The following is a 19,999-nucleotide window of genomic DNA, read 5'->3' as shown; positions in this document are numbered from 1 at the left end:
TCTTTTTTTAGGATAACTATATTTCCAACATGATACGCTCATAGTGAGAACATTTTAAGCCACTGAGACATTTTTAGAACAACCTTTGTGATCAAGTTACGTACGAACAACACTGACAGCAAACGTCCTGTGGTATTCAGCTAACTTCTAACCTAGCGGTTCAACCTTCCCTTCTCATCTCTGTCCTAGTGCAATGAATCTTCTACTGAGCTCCCTTTTTTTCCTGCTAAGGAAACTGCCTCTTCAGGGTCAACCTTAAAACAGTATGGTAATCTGTCTGTGCACAGTTGTACAATACAAAAGTGGAGAACAAAGGAATCAAACCCACAACTACAGAGCAAAGCTTGTTAGAATCTCACAGCCTTTATTCTCTGTGCTTTCCTGTCAGTAAATATCTTACATTACAAACTGTGCCACCCTCTCAAGGTGAAAGCTGCACTCTCTAAAGCCAAAAACACAGCATCCATGGGACCGGACAACATCCCAGGCTGCGTTTTACACGAACTTCAGAATGAACTAGCTCCCCACTTAAGCACCATGTTCAATAATAGCCTCGCATCAGGCTTTGTGCCCACTGAATGGCATACAGCAACAGTTATCCCACTCCACAAAGGGGGCACCACCACTGATCCCGGGAACTATTAGCCTGACGAGCCTGGTCTGCAAAGCCATGGAACGTATCATCATGGAACTCATAAACAAAGACATTGGTAACCTCCAAACTCTGGATCCCACCCAGTTCGGGTTTGTGAAAGGCAGATCATGCCTCCTGAACCTGATCGACTTCTTTGAGGCAGTCACCAAAGCCGTAGATGAGGGTAAGGTGGTTCACACAGCCTATCTTGACCTCGCCAAGGCTTTCAACACCATCCCCCATTCTGGAATTATAGCTAAACTCAATAAACTAGGCATAAATCCCACCGTCACAAGATGGGTTGCCAACTGGCTCACTGACAGAACCCACACTGTAAAAGTTGCAGACTCCAAATCTGACCTCAAACCAGTGACAAGTGGAGTACCACAGGGTTCCGTCCTGGGACCGCTCCTGTTTGGTATCTACTTCTCTGAAGTGCAGGCTAACACAGAAGGCCTCTGGCTAACGAAGTTCGCAGATGACTGCAAACTAGGAGACATAGTCAAGTCCCCAAATGATGTGAACATCCTACAGAAGGGCCTCTCTGAGACAGATGCCTGGTGTCAGACCCATGGCCTCAAGCTCAATGCCAAAAAGTGCAGTGTCATCCCCTTTGGTAAAAACTCTGTACCCATGAACTACCACATAGGCAGCAATCTACTTAACACCGAATGCGTGATATGAGACCTTGGGACCCAGGTGGGCAGTAGTCTATCCTTTGATAGTCACATTGCCACAGTGGTCAGGAAGTCCTTCTACGTGGCACACCTCATCATAAAAGGGTTCTCATCCAGAAAAAAGAGGTCATCGTTCCCCTCTACTCGACACTCGTTAGACCCACTATAGAGTACAACGCCCCTTTTGGAATGTACCTCACAAGACATCTGCAGCAGCTGGAAAGGCTACAGAAGTACCTCACAAAGAGGATTACTGGACTCAAACAAATGCCCTACACTGACCGCCTCAATAAACTCCAGCTTTACTCCATAGCATATCGCCTACTCAGAGGTGATCTCTGCCTAACATATAAAGCTATGTCAAACCCAGAGCTGTTGGACATGCTACACCTAAAGAAATCCCAATCCCTCCGAGCTACACGCTTCTAGGGACCTAAACCTTGTCACCACAATAAACAGGACATGCTGGAGGGATAGATTCCTATCCCAGAGACTTCCCATACTCTGGAACAGGCTACCCATCTATGTCAAGCAAAGTTCTTCATTAGCACTCTTCAAGAAAAATCTTGATGAGTGGATGGGAAATAGGAAATACACCCCGGGGATCACTTCTGTGTCTCTGTTCGACAGTGGCACAGGAAAATAACTTTCTTGGGTGGCGTAAGCTAGGGAACCTTGTTGGCTAGTCTTACGTAGGCCCTTGGGCCAATAGCCTAGTACCTACCTATGAACAGCAAACGTCAAGGACACACTGCCCTTTCAGTGGAGCAATGTTGCTCAAGTTCATCAAAAACTCTTCCCTTCTGGCTGCCATCCATTTCTCCTCCCACCTCTATCCTTTCTTATTAACACCACCCACCTCACCAACCTAGATAATTTGGTATGCTCCAATCACGTCCATCCTTCTCTTTCAAACTAGTTGTCCAAATCTCTCCTCATACCCCAGCCATAACTTTCCTTCCACCATTTTGGTAACTCAACAAAAATGTAATAACCGAAGATAGTAATCTACACCCAGCTTTCCCAATATCTTGTAAAATTTAAGGGTGACTTCAGCAAGTTTGGAACCCCACTGTTGAGACAGGCACTCCTGCATGCCAAAGATCTTTGCCAGTACCTATTCACAATACATAACACAACTCAGCCTACAGCTTTACTTTATTTATGTATTTATTTAACATTTGTTAACTGGATAGCTGGTCTAGTCTGAGGACCCTTTTCAGCCATGACTTGGGTCACACAGGCAAATATAAATACATAACGTCAGGTATAAATGCAATGATTCAATACAATCAAATAGTTAGAACTTAGCAGAACAGCATGTCGCCCAGTCTAACAATCCACTATTCATTGCATATAGCCATCTTAACAATCTACTATTGTTACATTAAAAAAAAACTCACAAGCAGAAAATATTTGACAAACTACTGTAGATGTGGTGTGCAGTCAAGCAATTTTATAAATAAATTTAGTACAGTTTTGATGTTCAGTAAACCAACTAATGGTACTTAAAGTCAGTCAAGACTAGTGGTCATCAGGTGTTACAGGAACACTTGCACTTTTTCAGCTTTGCGGGATGCTTTCACAGGGAGGTTTGAATGACATAGATTAAGGGATGGAGTTCCAAGAGGCAGGATCAATTTTAGTAAATGACCCTTTGCAAATAGCGAGACTGAAGGGAGGTCTAAGTAGTAGTATAGCACTGAAAGCACATAGTGAGTAAAGGGGTGTCTCAACGTGAATTCGTTGAGTAATGGGGGGGCTGTAGCTAAGGTGAAATTATTTAAAAGTAAGGGTATTCAAGAGAAGAGACACCCTTAGTGCTAGCAGGAAGACAGTTTGCATTACTTAGAGTGGAACAGTGGTTTTCAGTGTAGTTACAGAGGTATATGAACCTTAGAACTTTACTTTCAGCAGACTGAAGAAATAAATATGTCCTGAGCAGGATGTTACAATAGGAAGAGAGCATTCAAGTCTAGAAATCAAAACATTTACAGCTGTGGACTGTCTGGCTTCTGGAGTAAGGAGGTTATGACTTTTACAGAAAACTTTCAACAGTGTCAAGACCTTACTGTTTATGTCCTGTATTCTTTTTGTGAGGAATTTTTGCATACATTCCAGTTGTTGCATATGCCTGGATAGGTACATACAAAAAAGGGGTGCTGCACTCATTCATCGGTCTGATGAGGGCCGAGTACAGCAGGACAATGACAACCTTGAACCGACATGCACCTTGCATTACATAAAATGATTTCCTTCTTACTATCATAAACACAATGGTCGAAAGCCAGGTTACTACTTGTGTGTTCCCAAATCCCTGACCACTAGGTCTACTCTTAGGGGTACATTACCAGTGTATTAGGTTCATGGAGTAGCTGTCTTCCAGAAGGATACTGTTATGCATTTCTTGGCATTGAGTTTTAGTCTGTAGCTCTGGCACCAGTTATTATTCTGCATCAGGCCCCCACCTGGAGGCACAAGGAGTTGAACCAGGGCCCTCTTGATCTGTAGTCAAATACTCACCACTGAGCTATACCACCATTTCATAAAAAGTGAAGTAGTTAGGGAAGCAAATACCACTTCCTGTGAAAGTGTTATATGCAAGCAGACCCATCTGTGCAGCAGCACTTCATTACTGCCAATCATGGTGCTATAACATACACCAGAAGGGAGTTGAACCCCTAACTACTTAGAGCGTCGCCACATGACATGTATATCAGCTACTGACACCACCAAAACATTTATTATGGATGGCACAGTGGTGCAGCGGTTGCATTGGTGCCTCATAGCAAGATATTCTCTGGTTCAATTCTCAGCTGGGGTGTCTTCTGTGTGGAGTCTGCATGTCCTCCCTGTGTTTGTGAGAGTTTCCTCCCACGTTACAAAGACATGCATCTGGAGCATTTCTCCTTTTCTTCTCAGGCCTCCATTGAAAATTGGCTCGTTCTAAGTTAAACTTTCTCAGTAAACAAATGTTAAATAAATAAATAATACATTTATAAATCTCTAGACTTATAAAATAAACCAGCACAATCACTTCCATAAAAAAGTATTTTTGAAGGATAACAAACTCTCTGCACACTACACACACGTGTGGGTGGGTGGGGAGCACTGCTCTCCCTTGGGTCTTTCTTAAATTTTCTAACTCTACAATTGGACAACCACAGAGAAAGGGAAAACACTATAATGATAAAAATAAACCAAAACATTTTGCTGCAGTAAAAGCTACAGTCAAACTACACCCACAGTTCACAAAAGCAAACAGTAAATGAAAATCTCTTCCTCCTCACTCCCTGAAAAGCAAAAGTGAAACTTTCCCAAATCATGGTTAAATCAGCAGTACTCACAGTTACTGACACTCACTGTTCATGGTTCAGTGATTAATGGCTTGTCTGATAAGACTGTGACGAAACTACATCCCTTCTGGAAGATACCTGAATACCCCACAATTTTAATTTTATACATAATGGCTGAGGTTTTTTTTTTTATACCAAACACAACTGAACTCATCCTTCCTTGATTTGGACTCCTATTTCACGTGAAATACACAAAGTTAATCAATGGCTCTCCAGAGTATCTTACTTCACTGACAAACAGGCTGCTTGTTTCCTGGTCCCAGAAAAAAGGTCTAGAAAATTGCTTTTTTGGTGGCACCAGATCTAGTAAGTGTCATATGCCCATCATAAGTCACAGATAGCCTCCCATGCCCCCACTAGTTCTTGCTCCCAATAACATGCAGTGATATACAGCAGTGTACAGACTCCCACATACCCTCCTAGACTTGGACTTATTAGGTGCCTGGTGAGCACGTCTCATCCTTTTTTCAGACCATTAGACTCTTTACAACTTAAAATGTAAAACTCAGCTGCAGACACAGCCTGCCGATTTCTCATAAGGTAACATTACTGTGCTAACCAGCTAGCGCCACTGGCATTTTCAATCTCTTCCCTTACAATGAAAATGTTACGGGACAGGCAAATGGAGGCCAACTGCACATGTCGTTTGACTAAACAAAACTACAGCCCCATAACCTTCTGTCAACCTGGTGCCCTCTCTTCCTCTCCTTTAAATGTATTATTTGACTTGCTCTGAAGAATACTCTGAGCATGGGCAACTCCGCCATACTCTATATAAAATATACAACACATGTACAATATATTTCATTTTTGCTATAAAAAATGCTGCTGCTTTAAACTGACATGTTACATGCAGAACACAACTGGATTACATCATCTGGTAGCAAAGCATCTTTCTATTTCATGGTAGATCAGATTCTTCACACAATAACTTTTTTAGTCCTCGAAGAGTTGACAGTGTCCCTTAAACATATATCTAAACTACTACTACAAACATTTAAAATCTGAACCTACTTGCATTTAAGTATGGTAACAGTGCTGTTGAGGAAAAAGATGAACAAAGAGGCGCAAGTTAAATGTTATATACTTACTGCCCTCTACAATAGAATCAAAGCAATAATTTAAATCAACTTACAGTGTTGTTAATGAACATGATACCAAGGCTTGTTATTTTCATACATGCAATGTTTTGGACAAAAAAAAGATTATCTACTTTAATTGTTTCTCCAGACATATAAACCAGGTTTCAAATGTCCTGACCCTCTATGCTGCTGTACCAGGAAGCAAAATTACAGAAATGAAGGGTGTATCCATTCAAACAGGAATGCAGACTCAGCTACTACACAGTGCAACATTATCTATGAAAATGTATCTCTAGTCACAAATCAAACCACAATGGTGAGATTTCATTCAGTTTTTAGGTGAAATTTCTAAAAGAAATACTAAATGCAGGAAAAGGCTGCATACATTTTAATCCCAATCAACAATGACTGAAGATAATGAGCCGATGACAGGTCTGCAACTAAGCATCATGACGGCCATTCATGTGCAAGAACGAGCGAAAATAAGGAGTGAGATGTGAACACTGGCAGGGAGTTGAATGACCTATTGATGCCTTTCCAGAGTTAGACCACAAAACATAAAAATGGGGCATGTTACGGCTGTCAAGGACATCGAGGTTCTGGTTCATTTTATGCTAAAGTATCTGAATGGCAATCCAGTGTTTTAAAATCGGTACAACAGATAATTTTACCTAGTCTGTTCATTTAGCTTTGGGTCTCATTTTGCAGTGGTAAAGATTATGTCAATGAAAAGAAGGAAAATGATTTTAGACCGCTGTCATTTTAGTATATCATCAAGGTTATAAATAAACAGAAAACATCCTGAAGAGTCAATTTCGAGATTATTTTTCAAAAGTAATGGTGTTACTCCAGACAACTACAAAGTTTCCCATAGGTGCTCTTGACTCCTTTACATCGGAGCAACTGTTAATGACCACAGTTCTTAGTCTCATTAAGAACTAAAGCAAACTTGCTGAAGTTCACAACCTCACTGTTTATTTAAGGAGAGTGTTGATACATTTTTATGGTAATAAAGAAACCACTCACTCTGGCTTTAGCCAAATGGAGAATCCTAAAGAATATTTCATCACGCAACAACCACTTAAATTAAACATTTAGAAGACAACACCATAAGCCTTCTTTACAGACAAATGCACTTCAGTTATTTAAACTTCAGAAACCTGCAATAAATCTAATATACAAGAAGACTTGCAGACTGACAGCACCAAAGGTAAATACATCCTATGCATGAATTTGTTTACAAACACAAAATGATTGATGGACAATTATTTCTAATGTAGAATGTCAAACGCTTTACTTTCTTTATTTTCCGTTGAAATAGAGTCATGCCTGGGTCATGAATGCTACTTCTAACAGTAAAGCTAATACATGGTGCACAGTCCTTTGCACTCAGTGGCTACAGCCAGCAAAGTCAGAAAAATGGAGAGGAAAAGGATATGACATCATATGAGGAAACAGGGAAATACCTACTGAAATTTTAGACAGAAACAGCCATACAGAGTATGGTGAGGTCCAGACATTTATGTGTAGAAAACAAAAAAGTGAAACTCAAGAGAGTGGAAGGAAATGTGCAACACCTCCCCATAAGACCACAAATACCACTGTCACAGTAGGGAACAACAGAGCCACATAACGGCGTTTGTGCACTGTAATACAGTGTGCCGCTACAATACCACAAGTTGTTACCATACCGTAATGTGTAAGGAAACTTTAATAAATAGAAAACCAAATGAAGTCTTAACACTGTGGTATCACAGATATGAGGTCAAAAGACACAGACACCACGCATATCAAAGCGATGACACAACTTCAGAGCTTGTCTTTGACTCATTTTTTGCTCCAAAGTCTGGTGGACCAACCACCACTACCAAAGGTGACAATTACTCCAGCATAACACAAAATGATTATGTCTGGCTCTGCAGCAAATAACTAGTGAGAAGCTGTTGTATGACAATGAACATTAAGTGCAGAGAATGCCTTGCGCAGAAGGTATATGAATGAAGCACACAATTTAAGAGGTTCCCATAAAGTGGCATCTTGATGTTTTAACTGTTATCCCACAATTTAAAAACTCAGTGCTAAAAGATGATTGGCCTGATGGTATACAGTCAGGGCATCTACCTTCTCTGCAAGTAAACTGGGTCTTGTAGTACTTCAGGAACCTGAGGACTGGCCACATGAGACATGGAGAAATGAATCAAGCTTGCCTCCCAGTGGAGAAGGGTTGGTTTGGTTCCCATTATCTCCCGTTCTATCAGCAACCCTTGTGGACATTGGGAACACAGCAGTCAGTAAAAAGAACCAAGTAAAACTACACAGTTCAGAAGACAAGTGCATGTCCCTGAAGAAGCAGAGGTTAGCCTGCCAGTGAAGCCACTATAACACATCTCAATGAATGGAAGATGCCATCAGGGGAGGTCAAAAGGACATATATTAATATCTCCAGTCCTGCATGTAAATAGCAAGTTGCACATGGTACTCCTGAATCACCCAAAAGGGCAACAAATAAGTACCCACACAAACCAAATATAATGAATGGGTCAAGCTGAGGTGACAGGCACTAAATGGATGATCAAAATGGTACTACAAGATGACAATAAAAACAAATGTGACAGTACACAACAACAAAGACTATACAATCAAGTCACGTAACAACATTAAAATGTTGAATGCTGCTTTTGAAGTATATCAAATTCCTTGAAATCCTATCACAACAAAACTCTTTTACCCGCTGCCAGCCATGTATTACCTGCTATGTAAACAATTATATAATTTCAAGCAATCAAAGAGATGACGTGCCACTTATTTTCTACACAATGATGCATCTTGAAAGATCATCAGTGTATATTGGGCGTTATACAGCTGAAGTAATTCCTGAAAGTTAAAAAAAAAAAAAAAAAACATAACCCTGCTGTAATTGAAATGGAGTTCAAAGAGTTGTCACAGTGAAAATGACTTCTCTCACCAGTTATGGGAAGACTGAATCATCACTCACACCCTCCACACCACGCCCATCTCCCATGGGATAAATTAGAAACAAAGTAAAATGGCCAGCCTCACCCCCATTCCCTACATTGTAAGTTGTTTATAATGATCAAAATGGCTTTCCCAGATGTCAATCATACTGTATGAATGTATTAACAAATCTTTTCAAATTAAATAAAACATAAATCATTTACTACATAAACCCTGTGTTTTTCAATAAAGTAATAAAGGGTACAGCCATTCAGCACTTTACAGTAGCCTGTTACTAATATCTGTGGAATTAAAAGCACAATATGCAAACAGAGTGCAGATTCATTGTAAAACATTTCACTTGACTTCAGGAACTGGAGACATCCATGCATGTGTGTAGGTTACACCCAATTTCTGAATCTTAAAGTGACAATCAGTGAGGTGGAGCAACTAATTTATATTGGTGTCAATCTCAGTCAGAATTTCTAAAATCCACAAAATATCCTTCAGTGAACACTAAGGCATTCTTTGCAGGACTACTGCCTACACAAAGATGACAGACAGCATTTTAAAGAAACAAACTATATATTGTTTATTATTTAAGGACTGTCAACTTTTCAGCACAACCTAAAAAAATCATTCTTTGCATTATTTGCTAAGTATGTACATTTCAGTTTCAGACTGACTTAACTCTTGAACAAAACAAGGTGTGAAACGCATTCTACACAGTTTTCCTCCCTGAATTCTATGCATTTCACTTCTCTAAAATTTACTGAGTTTGATCTAATGTACACGTTATAGCTACATATTTGAAAGACAGCAAGGAAAAATAAAGCTGACTACAATTAAGGAAAAGGAGAGAAAATATATGAAGGCATAGCAGAGAACTACAGATATTTATTTATTTATTGTTTATTACATTTGTTAACCGGGTAGTGTCCGACTGGGTTAAAAGCCCGTTTTCAGCAGAGACCCAGGGAGAAAAGCTCCGGATAAAAAAATGCAAACAATAACAGATATAAAATGCAAACAATAACAGATATAAAAAATTAAAAATACAAACATACTATGAGTAGACATAATCGAGCTGAAAACAGAGCTAGCTAGTTAGCTGAATACAGTATGATAGAGAAAATGTATTGTAGATGATATGGTAATAACCTCAGGGCACTAGAGGTACAGTGATATCATACATTCAAATGCAACATGTTAAAAATTACATAAAAAGTAAACATTCCAATTGTGTAAGCATGGTACAGCATAAAAATTACCAATGATACAGTTAAACAGAATGATAGACTATGTAAGGATTGGACAAACTGTTTCTGACAAGAAAAAGAGATTACATGTGGTTACCAGTATGTGGGAGAGCATACGGCTGTAAGCAAAGTTTCGTGAATGGACTGTTCCCTTCCAAGCTGTAGGGTTTTGTCTTCATAGGTGTGATGACTGACATAAGAGGTAGGAATAGAGAGGTGGCAGTTGAGGGATTTTTTGGATGATATTAACCTGGATTATGGCAGGCGCAAAGCCAGTGGTTTGCTAGGTGCTGTTTTAGGAGTTTTCAAACTCTTGGTTTTTTGTTTTTTTTGTGACTGAGGAAGTGTGTTCCATAGCTTGGAAATTTTGTAAGAGTAGAGGCATTCCCCGTGAAGGTTGTGGGAGCAGGTGATGTTTAGCATTTGTTTTTCTGATGATCTGAGGGGTCTGGGTTTACAGTTAGGTTGAACTAAGTTAGCCAGTGCAGGGAGGTGTTTGGGATGGTGGGGATAAAAGGTTAGGGAGTTCAAGCCAGTTTAGTTGAGAGAGGACTGTGCAGTGGTGGGTTGTAGGAGGATGACTGGTTGCAAATTTTGCAATTCTGTTGTAACAGGCTTCAAGATAATTGAGATCTTTCTTACGCAGATTGGTGAAAATGTGAGAGCCATAGAGGAGAGTTGAGAGTAGATGAGACTGTGCAGTGGCCAGCCTGGAATTGTTGGTTAGAAATGGTTTTGCTCTATAGAGTACTCCTAGTATGCACTTTTTTGATAGACAGTGAAATATGTTTATCAAATTTTAGATGAAAGTCAATTGTTAGGCCTAGAAGTTCAGTTTGGTCAGTTGGAGGTAACTTGGTTCCATTGGAGGAGAGGATGGAGAGTGGTGGTTGGCAACGTATTGATTTCTTATTTGTGATGACTACTATTTTAGTTATATTTGGGTTTATAATAAGTTGATAGTAATAGACCGAGACAAAAAGGGAGAACTGTGGTTGACTAGAGAAGCAACAAATAAACTTCTCAAATGCAAGAAGTCATCTTGATCTTGGAAGGAAACAAATTAAATTTTAAGAAACCGAAGAAAACAAGCAAGTTAGCTGAAAGTGCAATGACAGTCCAGTAGGTGCACTGAGTCAATCAGTTCCCTCTAATCAACATTAAAACTTTAGTTTGCTATGTGAGGAAACAATGGCTGTTATATACTAAAAGGAGTAGAAATTTCATACGGAACTAGACAAATAAGCTTACTGAAGAACTGTTTCTGTTCATTAATTAAGAAGGAAAGGCTAAGTAAAGTACAGTTATATAACAACTTACTATAACTGCAGGTGTTCAAGTATGGTCATTGTTCACTTGAAAGTCATGATTTACAGGGATCACTGCTGATGGCCATGTCCGAAGATCATCCTGACTTTCAGACCTCAGCATCTTTTTTCTGCGGCTGGGATGACATCAGCTTACCTCACCTCTTCACATACCTTGTACATAGGTGGTATCTGCTAACGCCATTGCTGATTCTTACTTGCCCCTACCCCCAAAGAGAGACCTCACATGGAGGACACTCTTCATGAATTGCTTCACTGGGGTCTAGACAACAGCATGGATCTAGAGGCAAGATGGCAGAAAGAGGTAAAACATTCAGTTTTACACTGACATAAAGACAGAAGAGTTCAAACAAATACTCAAGAATCACTTGCATGTCCACCTTGAATCTGGTTCCTCCTCTGGCATATATATATATATATATATATATATATATATATATATATATATATAGTAGCTAGTTCTTTTCTTAATGATAGCTGTATGTTTAGTTGGGTGCAGAACCTTTCATAAAAGTGTCTTTTTATTCAGAATGACAAAGCCAGTACAGTTAATTGAAAGTCAGCTGATAAAAAAATATTGGGTTTTTCACGATGAGATTTCAGTACAGTGGGGGTTGGGACATATGCCCTTTCCCCACTGTACTATGATCTCAGTAAGTATATATAATTAGCAAGGGGCGTGGGGGTGCAGGGGGCTTGCCCCTCTACAAAAAAACGTGTTTTTTTTTATCCTTTGCAGACTGATGTTTACATTTCTGATGGGAATCAGTCAGTTAGTGGAAGGATCAACTATTTTCCATTTTGATGGAAGGTCATGCTTCTGTTTAGTTATAATGCTGATAGCTTGCTTGTAAAACATTTTTAACTAGTTAATGTGCATGCATTCATTTGAAAATGTCAGATTTGCTGTCTTCTGCTTACTGTATTGTCCCAGGCTCAGCCTGGTCCATTGGGATCAGTGTTCTAGTTCAATCAGCAAATAAAAATGAAATGCAATAGAATAACATCCTGGGAATCAGAGGTACAGGAACGAAATTATACAGTAGCAGACCTGTCCATTCAAGGAAGAAGGAATCAGGTGCCCAAGCATATTTGTTTGGAGCACTGGAACAGAGTTCCCTGTTGCTCAGAGAAGCAATACACCCCATCTGTTTTTGAGGACTATGAATAGATCTAGCATCCACTTCGGCAGATTTGCTGAAGTCCTGCTTAGCTGACATGCAGTGGAGTTCTTCTGAGTTGGTATACAGGCTAGTTTCAAAACTGTATACTAGGGGCTGTTCCCAAACCTGCATGGCTAGCCTGCAGAGATGGTAAAAATGTGTTTCCCCTCACTAGTTTATGTAACACACAGCTGTGGTGTTGCCAGTTATGCCATGCATGTTCTCAGGTTTTGGTTTCCAGACTGTCACAAAGATTCTGACAGCCTGAATGACCGTCTTCATCATTTTTTATGTTTGCATGCAGCTTTGCCTCTCTGACACCCCAGGTGCCCTGCATTTTGAGTTCAGTGGTTTTTGAGTTATGGATTATACCAGAGATAAGAGTAAGGCTGATACCATGTTGCAGTGGCTTGCGCGTACCCTTAGCTGCCATTTGGAGCGTTTCTCCCCTGGCCTCCGCTAAAAACAGGCTCTGTCCCAGTTGGACTTTCCCAATAAACAAATTTTAAATAAATAAAAATAAAATAAATAAAAAATAAAATCTGGAGAAACTTTTAAGGCAGTGTTGAGTGTTTTACTGACTTACAACTGTCCATAATTTCAAGTTCCCAACACTTGCTTAGAGAAAACTACTTTAAAGTAGAATAGGGAGAGCTCACAAATGGAAAATGTACAGTTTGATTTTGTGGTATTAATTATTTGGGTGTCATATGAATTGTCAGGAGTATGAGCACAACATATAAGGGACTTTCTGTTATTAAGTTTATGTTGTGGCTTCTATGGGTATTTGAAGTGGGTTATAGGCCACTTTTCAATGTTTCTGGCATTTTCCAGAATTGTTTGGGAAGAGTTAGCATGTGAACTGGCTGTTTCTGATGTGGGATGCTTTTACTAATTTAGTGGCAATGTGGGCCTGTTGTTTGGGGTTGTGATATTTTAGTTTACTTGTTGTACTGAACATAGGTTCATAGGTGTTTACTAGGCTAATGTCCACAAGAGCCTTTTAGAGCCTAGCCATGCATCCCAAAATCTCTGACAAGTTTTGGTACCCTTGATAAGCACATGTTACTGTGAACATGCAGGGTCTTGAGAGATGAAACATTTACAAGCAGGGGGTTGGGAGATGAACCATTTACCGATTGCCTTTGTCCATTAGAGACACAGGTGCCAAACTAGGGATGCGTTTCCTGTTGTCCATCCAATTGTCCAGGTTACAATTGAACTGGGTTAGGGAGGAAGTCTACTTCACATGGATGCGGAGCCTGTTCCAGAGAATGGGTAGTCTATGGGATACATACCTGTCGCTCCAGCAGGTCATATTTATATCACAGGCATGGTTTAAGTCTTTAGAACAGGTAATTCTGGTGCTGTTTGTTTTGCGGATATGAAGGAGGTCCACCAAAGTGGGGTCTGACAATGCACTGTATGCCAGGCATAGATCTCCCCTCAACAGCCTGTAGGAGACAGAATACAGGGATAGGGCCTTGAGGCGGTCTGCACATGATATGTTACTTACTCCCTGTATTCTTTTAGTGAGGAACTTCTGTGAATGTTCCAATTGTTGTATATGCCTGGTTAGGTACATACTAAAAGTGGCATTGTACTCAATGACTGGTCTAATGAATGCTGAATACAGTGGAACAATGACTTCATTGGACCTAGATGCTATACCCTTGTTTATACGTTGCACAATACAAAATTATTTCCTCACTACTGTAGACACATGATAGTCAAATGCTAGATTGCTGTCTATGCGTGCCTCTAAGTCCCTAACTACTGGGTCAACTCTAAGGGGTGTGTTGTCAATATGACAGTTACAAGGGGTAGATGACTTTCCAAAAGATACATTTCCTGGTAATTAGTTTTAGTCCATGGCTCTGACAGCATTTGTTTGTCTGTGTCAGCCCTTCCTGAAGAACGTTATTTGTGTTGGTGTGGGATTCAATGACAGCTCTAATTTGCAATTGTCTGCAAGTCAGCCAGTGACCACTGACACTGGCCTTGACTTCAGAGAAGTAAATGCCAAAAAGAAGTGGTCCCAGGACCGATCCCTGAAGAACTCCACTTGTGACCGGCCTCTTTGTAGAGGTGGACTCCCCAATTCTAAATTCCTGGGTCCTGTCTGTTAGCCAGTTGGCTATCCACTGGGTGACATAAGGATTTGTACCATGCTTCTTGAGTTTGTCAACAATGCCAGAGTGGGGTACTGAGTGTCAAATGCCTTGGTCAGGTCAAGGTAGGCAGTGTGAACCATTTTGCCCTTATCCATTGCTTTGGTGAACTCCTCAAAAAATTCAACAGGTTGAGTAGGCATAATCTGCCCTTGACAAAACAGAATTAGGTTGGGTCCAGTGTCCAGACGTTTATTATATTATTATTGATCATTTCCATGATAATTCATTCCATGGCTTTGCATATGACACTAGTGAGACTTTTGGGTGTAGTTTCCAGGGTCTGTAGATAGCCCACCTTTCTGCAGAGGGATAACTGTTGCTGTTCTCCATTCATGAGGCATGATGCCTGATTAGAGGCTACAGTTATATAGCAAACCCAGAAGGCCTAATAGGTCATGTTTCATGCTATACAGAAGGCATCCTGGGATACTGTCTGGGCCCACTGATGCAGTGTTCATGGCCTTAGAGAGAGAGAGCATTAAGGATCTGTTTTCTGGTGATAGCAGGGGGGGTATATTTGATGGTATTTCCTGAGGGAAGGATGGGGGTGGGGGACTGAGGTAAAAGTGGAGCTGAATTTGTCAGCCAATAGTTCTACTATATCTTCTAGCTCAGTATAGGTGGTTCCATTAACAATGATGAGCTCGGCACATAATTCTGTATTGCCTTTGAGGTTGCGGACATAGCTAAAGAATGCCTTGTGGTTGTCCTTGGAGGTCAGTTTACTTCAAATTTGGCTTTGGTAGACTTTATTTGTCCTCTAAGTTGTTTGTTTAGTTTGATGAGTGCTTTTACCTGCTGGTTGCTGCACCTCCTAATTTTTGCCATGACTTTCTTCCTTCAGCTATACAGCTTACTGATTTTGTGATTCCAGCAGGGTGGCATGTTTTCTGAGTTAGTTATGCACTTCTTCATGGCGAGTACAGCTGCCTCTATGGAGCTATTAACATGCTTGTATAGGGCCTCTGTTAACAGTTCTGAATTTGCAGGCGTGTTCTCAGGGTTTATGGGGGCTTGAAATTTTGCCCGGTTAGCCTTAGAGTAGTTCTTGAATACTCCAGGGTTAGCTGTGGGTCCAGGTTTTATTTTTACTTCAAAGGAGACCATTTTGTGGTCTGACCTTGCCAAGGAAGACATTATACTAGGTGGGTGTGCAGCAGTCTCCTATATTAGTGAGGCCCAGATCCACCATGGTTGCACCCCTAGTTAGTGTGTTGACAACCTGCTCCAGGAATCTCTGGGCCTGTACATTTGGTGGCATATAGGATTTCCAATTAATACTGGGGTAATTAAAGTCACTCATGAATATGGTATTGGGTTGGATGGTGACGGTTTCTAACAAGTTTAAATACATGGTATGGGTTTCCTTGGTAATAGAGGGGGACCTACCTCCTTGCAAGGAAGTGGTATTGGATTTTACCTATGGTGATTTGAACATGGAGAAGCTCAAGTGCATTGTTCTGTTTTACCAGCCTTGAGTTGTACTTACTTCTGATTTAAATTGAGATACCTCCATCTTTAGTTCCTGTCTGTGTAGTAGCTGGTCTAAATGTGTGGAATGCATTACAACCTTGCACTGTCGATGTGCTCTCCTCAGCTTTAAACCATATCTCAGTGACTGCACAGACATCAGCATTCTCTAGGGTGAAGAGAGCTTCTAGGGAGTTTTCCAAAGTTTCCATGCAACCTGTTGTTGCTTTACAAGCTTCTTGATGTCTCGAGTTATCCATGACCAAGTTGTTCCTTTTACTCAAATTTTCCTTTCAGGGTAGAAACTGTTTTTTTATATGAGATGCAGCATGTTTAAAAGTTGGCTGAGAGCTGTTATTGGATTGTTGTCATTGAAAATTATCACGTCCAAACTGTTTCAAATTCAGTGTTTAGTGTTTGTCGTAGATGGTCAGGGAAGAATCATGTGGAAATTACTTATGGTATGATTTTGGGTGACTCTGACTTGAAATACCAGGAGGACATAAATGGACTGTTTTCACTGAGCAAGTAGGACAACACAATGTGTTGGGATTTACTGGCAAAGTTTATTCATATTACATCCAGTTTGTGGGGTGGTTCTAGTAAGTTATATGACTGACTGATAGAGATGGTGTTTTTCACGTAGTTGTTGCAGATTTGTTTTTTGTGCTCTTACCAAATTTTGATTGAGGTCTCTCAGAATGATTACTTTATACTTACTTGAAATAGTGCTGACGAGATCCACATAGTGGTCATGTAGATGCTGTGAGGCTGGAAAAGGAAGGAAAAGCAATGTTGACATTTAGGGCATTTCTAAAAATAATCTGGACCATTAGTCAGTCAGCTTCATTATCTTTAGTATAAGGGTTTGACTGCAGTAAAAAGCTTCTATGTTTATCTTCTTTGACAAGAAGTAACATCACCATCTGTTCTACTGCCTGACCTGTTACTGAAGAAACTTTTGTAGCTTTACATATGTAACCTGAAGTGCAATGCTTGTCTTTTAAACATATATTGCCAATTGCCATTATGATGCTTGGTCTATGTTGTTCAACCTAGGTTTCCAGTAGAGACCATTTACTGTTAATGAGACACACATTTGTGAAGGACATACTGAAGCTGTAGTGCTTTATGCGTGGAGGGGTGTTATAGTTAGCTTGGTGTGTAGATAATGGGGACTGAATTAGTTTTACATGGCCTGACAGCATCTGGTACAGTCCTGTTAAGGATGAGAGCAGAGTGACAGTGTACAGTTTAGAAAAAAGTTTTGATGTAGTTAGGGATATTTTGTAATACACATCCATTTTATAGGTGTATTCAGCACAGGCTGTGTATTTAAACTACCATACAGGTAATATTACACAAGTGTTCATATGCAGTACACCTAATATTACATATGTGTATTGCATGTGTTTATTTAGAAGTGCTTTGTGTGGTTACAGCTGGGTATGGTGGTACGTTTATCAGAACTGGGTAGTCTGAAAAGCTGCATGAAGGGATATGAGTGGAACTAATGTGCCACATTACTGTTTCTTGTGTATGTACAGGTAACAAAAGGACAGGAACAAGTTCTGTGTTAGTTGACAGGTGAAGCAATAGCCTACCATTAGAGGGTGTACAGAAGGTATACGGTTCTGACTTTTTTAATTTCTCCCAATCTTTTGGGTTTCTAATACCATGATGGGAATGGACTCCATTCCTAAGACAAAGTACGATTAAAGTTCATAAAATTAGTACTGTTTCAATTTTTGATCTCAGCCAAAAGTGCTCTTCACATCAACCCAAATGTGCCCAGTAATGACTCCTTCTGCAATTTGTACAGGGCTACATGCATTGGTGAAAGACTTTTGGCTTTTCCCGGTTAGGGGTCGCCACAGCGGAACTCCGGTCCGCTTATGATTGGCAGTGAATTTTTACAGTGCCGAGTTGCCAGCCCGACGATCAACCTTCAATGAAGGCACATCCATTCACACTCATGCCTACCTGCATGTCTTTAACGTCACTCGACCATGGGGAGGACATGCAGACGCCACACAGAAGGCGCTCCAGCAGAGAATCAAATGGTAGAACTTCTTGCTGTGAGGCTAAAATGCATTGGTAACATATCTAAATATGATTGTAGATTATTTTTTATAAGACCCATTGCTTCTACTACTACCATTGGAACTGTCTGGGTATCTTTCTTTCACATTGCTCTCGTTTCTGCCTGCAGATCCTGATATTTTATAACTTTGTGTCTCTCTGTACGCAAGACACTGTAGTCACTGGGTGTGGCAATTTCAATGATCAATGCTACTTTTGTCTTCTTTTCATGGACCATTATATCTGGTTTTCTAGCATCTATCTTTTGAGCTATTGGTAATGGGTAATCCCATGTGATGTAAACTTCATCATTTTCCATGATACTTTGTGGCTCATGTTTCCAGTGTTTTTCAGCCATTTCAATACCATAATGTTTGCACAACCCCCAGTGCAACAGTTTTGCGACATTATTATGCCTTTCCATATACAGTCCTTCTGCCATTAATATGCCACAACCAGCAATGAAGCGTGCGACAGTTTCCAATTCGGTTTTACAAAACCTACAGTTGTCTGTTTCTCCCACGTGTTCAATGGACTTTGTAAATCAGCGTGTACATAGCCCACTATCTTGGGCCGCCAATATTAACCTCTCATCTCTTGGTTTGAATTTGACTCTCCTTAACCATTCCTGCATTCATTCCTGATCAACATGAGGTTCTTCCAGAAGTTTTCTATACTTGCAACTATATTTATGCATTTTCCACACTTCTTGCCTTCTCATCTGGTCCTTCACCTTATATTCTTTCTTTTATTTTTTGGCACATTCAGTTGCTGCCCTGATTTTTATCTACTTCTGGTTTGACTTCCATTTCTGCTTGATGCCGATATGCTTCTGCTAGATTAAGCAGAGAAGTCATCTTAGATTTATTCTCCTCATGTTTCAAAACTTTCACTACTTTTGGGTCTTGTGAGGTCAGCAGATATGTGTTGAGTCCCACGATTGCAGATCTATACAAGTAATCAATTTCAAGGAGGCCCACGCCTCCTTCAGAATGGGGAATATATAGTCTTGGTATGCACTGATTTTTATAAATCATTTGGTAGAGCATGAAGCATCCTTTGTGTTTTCCTATCTAATCACGCCAAAACTGTAAGCTAGGACAGGAAGAGCACATTGGTTTAGAGCCTGGATTTTGTTCCTAGATGTCAGTGCTGTTTTCAGGATTAATTCAAGTTTTCTAAAGTATTCCTTACTAAGTTTTATTTTCATTTGTTCATGTTTTATGGTTGACCCTTCATCAATTCCCAAATATTTATACACTGTCTTGCTGAAGTTCTTTTATATCACATTCTTGTCCCAAACTGACATTTTCCTGGTGCTGCAGTTTTCCTGCTTTAAAGGTTGCTTTTGCATATTTATCAAAACCAAATGCCATTCGTATATCATCTGAAAAAGTTTTGGCAACTTGCAGTTGTACTTTCAGTTCTTCATCTGATGAGATATACAGTATTAAATCATCGATAAAGAGAAGATGAGAAGCCAGGAGCCAAGGAGCCAAATCATAGCCATGGCCTAAGTTGTTAAGTAGACAGCTTAATGGGTTAAGGGCAAGGCAGAATAGCAGTGGTGGCAGAGTCACCCTGGAATATCCCCCTTTGAATTTTTATGCCTCAGATAATAATTTGTCCTTTATCATAGCTTAATTGCAAAGTGGTCTGCCACTGTTTCACGTCCACTGTAATGTAGCTGATCAGTGTAGGGTGTATCTTATACATTTTTAAGCACTCTTTTATCCATGAATGTGGATACTATCAAATACTTTTTGCAGTCAATCCATGCCATACTTAGATTCTTCCCCTTTTTACAGTTCTCCACTAC

General features: G+C 40.1%; 1 protein-coding gene across 19 annotated transcripts in view; it reads right to left on the bottom strand.

The window, feature by feature from the left end:
• The window catches only part of MSI2 (musashi RNA binding protein 2), a 2,403,248-nt gene that overhangs the window by 307,698 nt on the left and 2,075,551 nt on the right, over positions 1-19,999 (bottom strand). For 10 of the 19 annotated variants that reach the window (XM_044054616.1, XM_044054614.1, XM_044054627.1 and 7 more), the window contains one exon: positions 5,682-5,705. The exons of the other annotated variants lie outside the window; for them this stretch is intronic. In XM_044054616.1, coding sequence (XP_043910551.1) covers positions 5,682-5,705 — 24 coding nt within the window. The remainder of the gene's footprint in view (positions 1-5,681; positions 5,706-19,999) is intronic. 19 annotated transcript variants of the gene reach the window in all.

This window comes from Protopterus annectens, chromosome 13.part0 (genome assembly GCF_019279795.1).
Source record: "Protopterus annectens isolate FY-2018-M chromosome 13.part0, PAN1.0, whole genome shotgun sequence".
In the NCBI taxonomy this organism is placed as follows: Eukaryota; Metazoa; Chordata; order Ceratodontiformes; family Protopteridae; genus Protopterus; species Protopterus annectens.
Note: the sequence above shows the minus strand (reverse complement) of the source record. Positions and strands in the feature narration are given on the sequence as shown.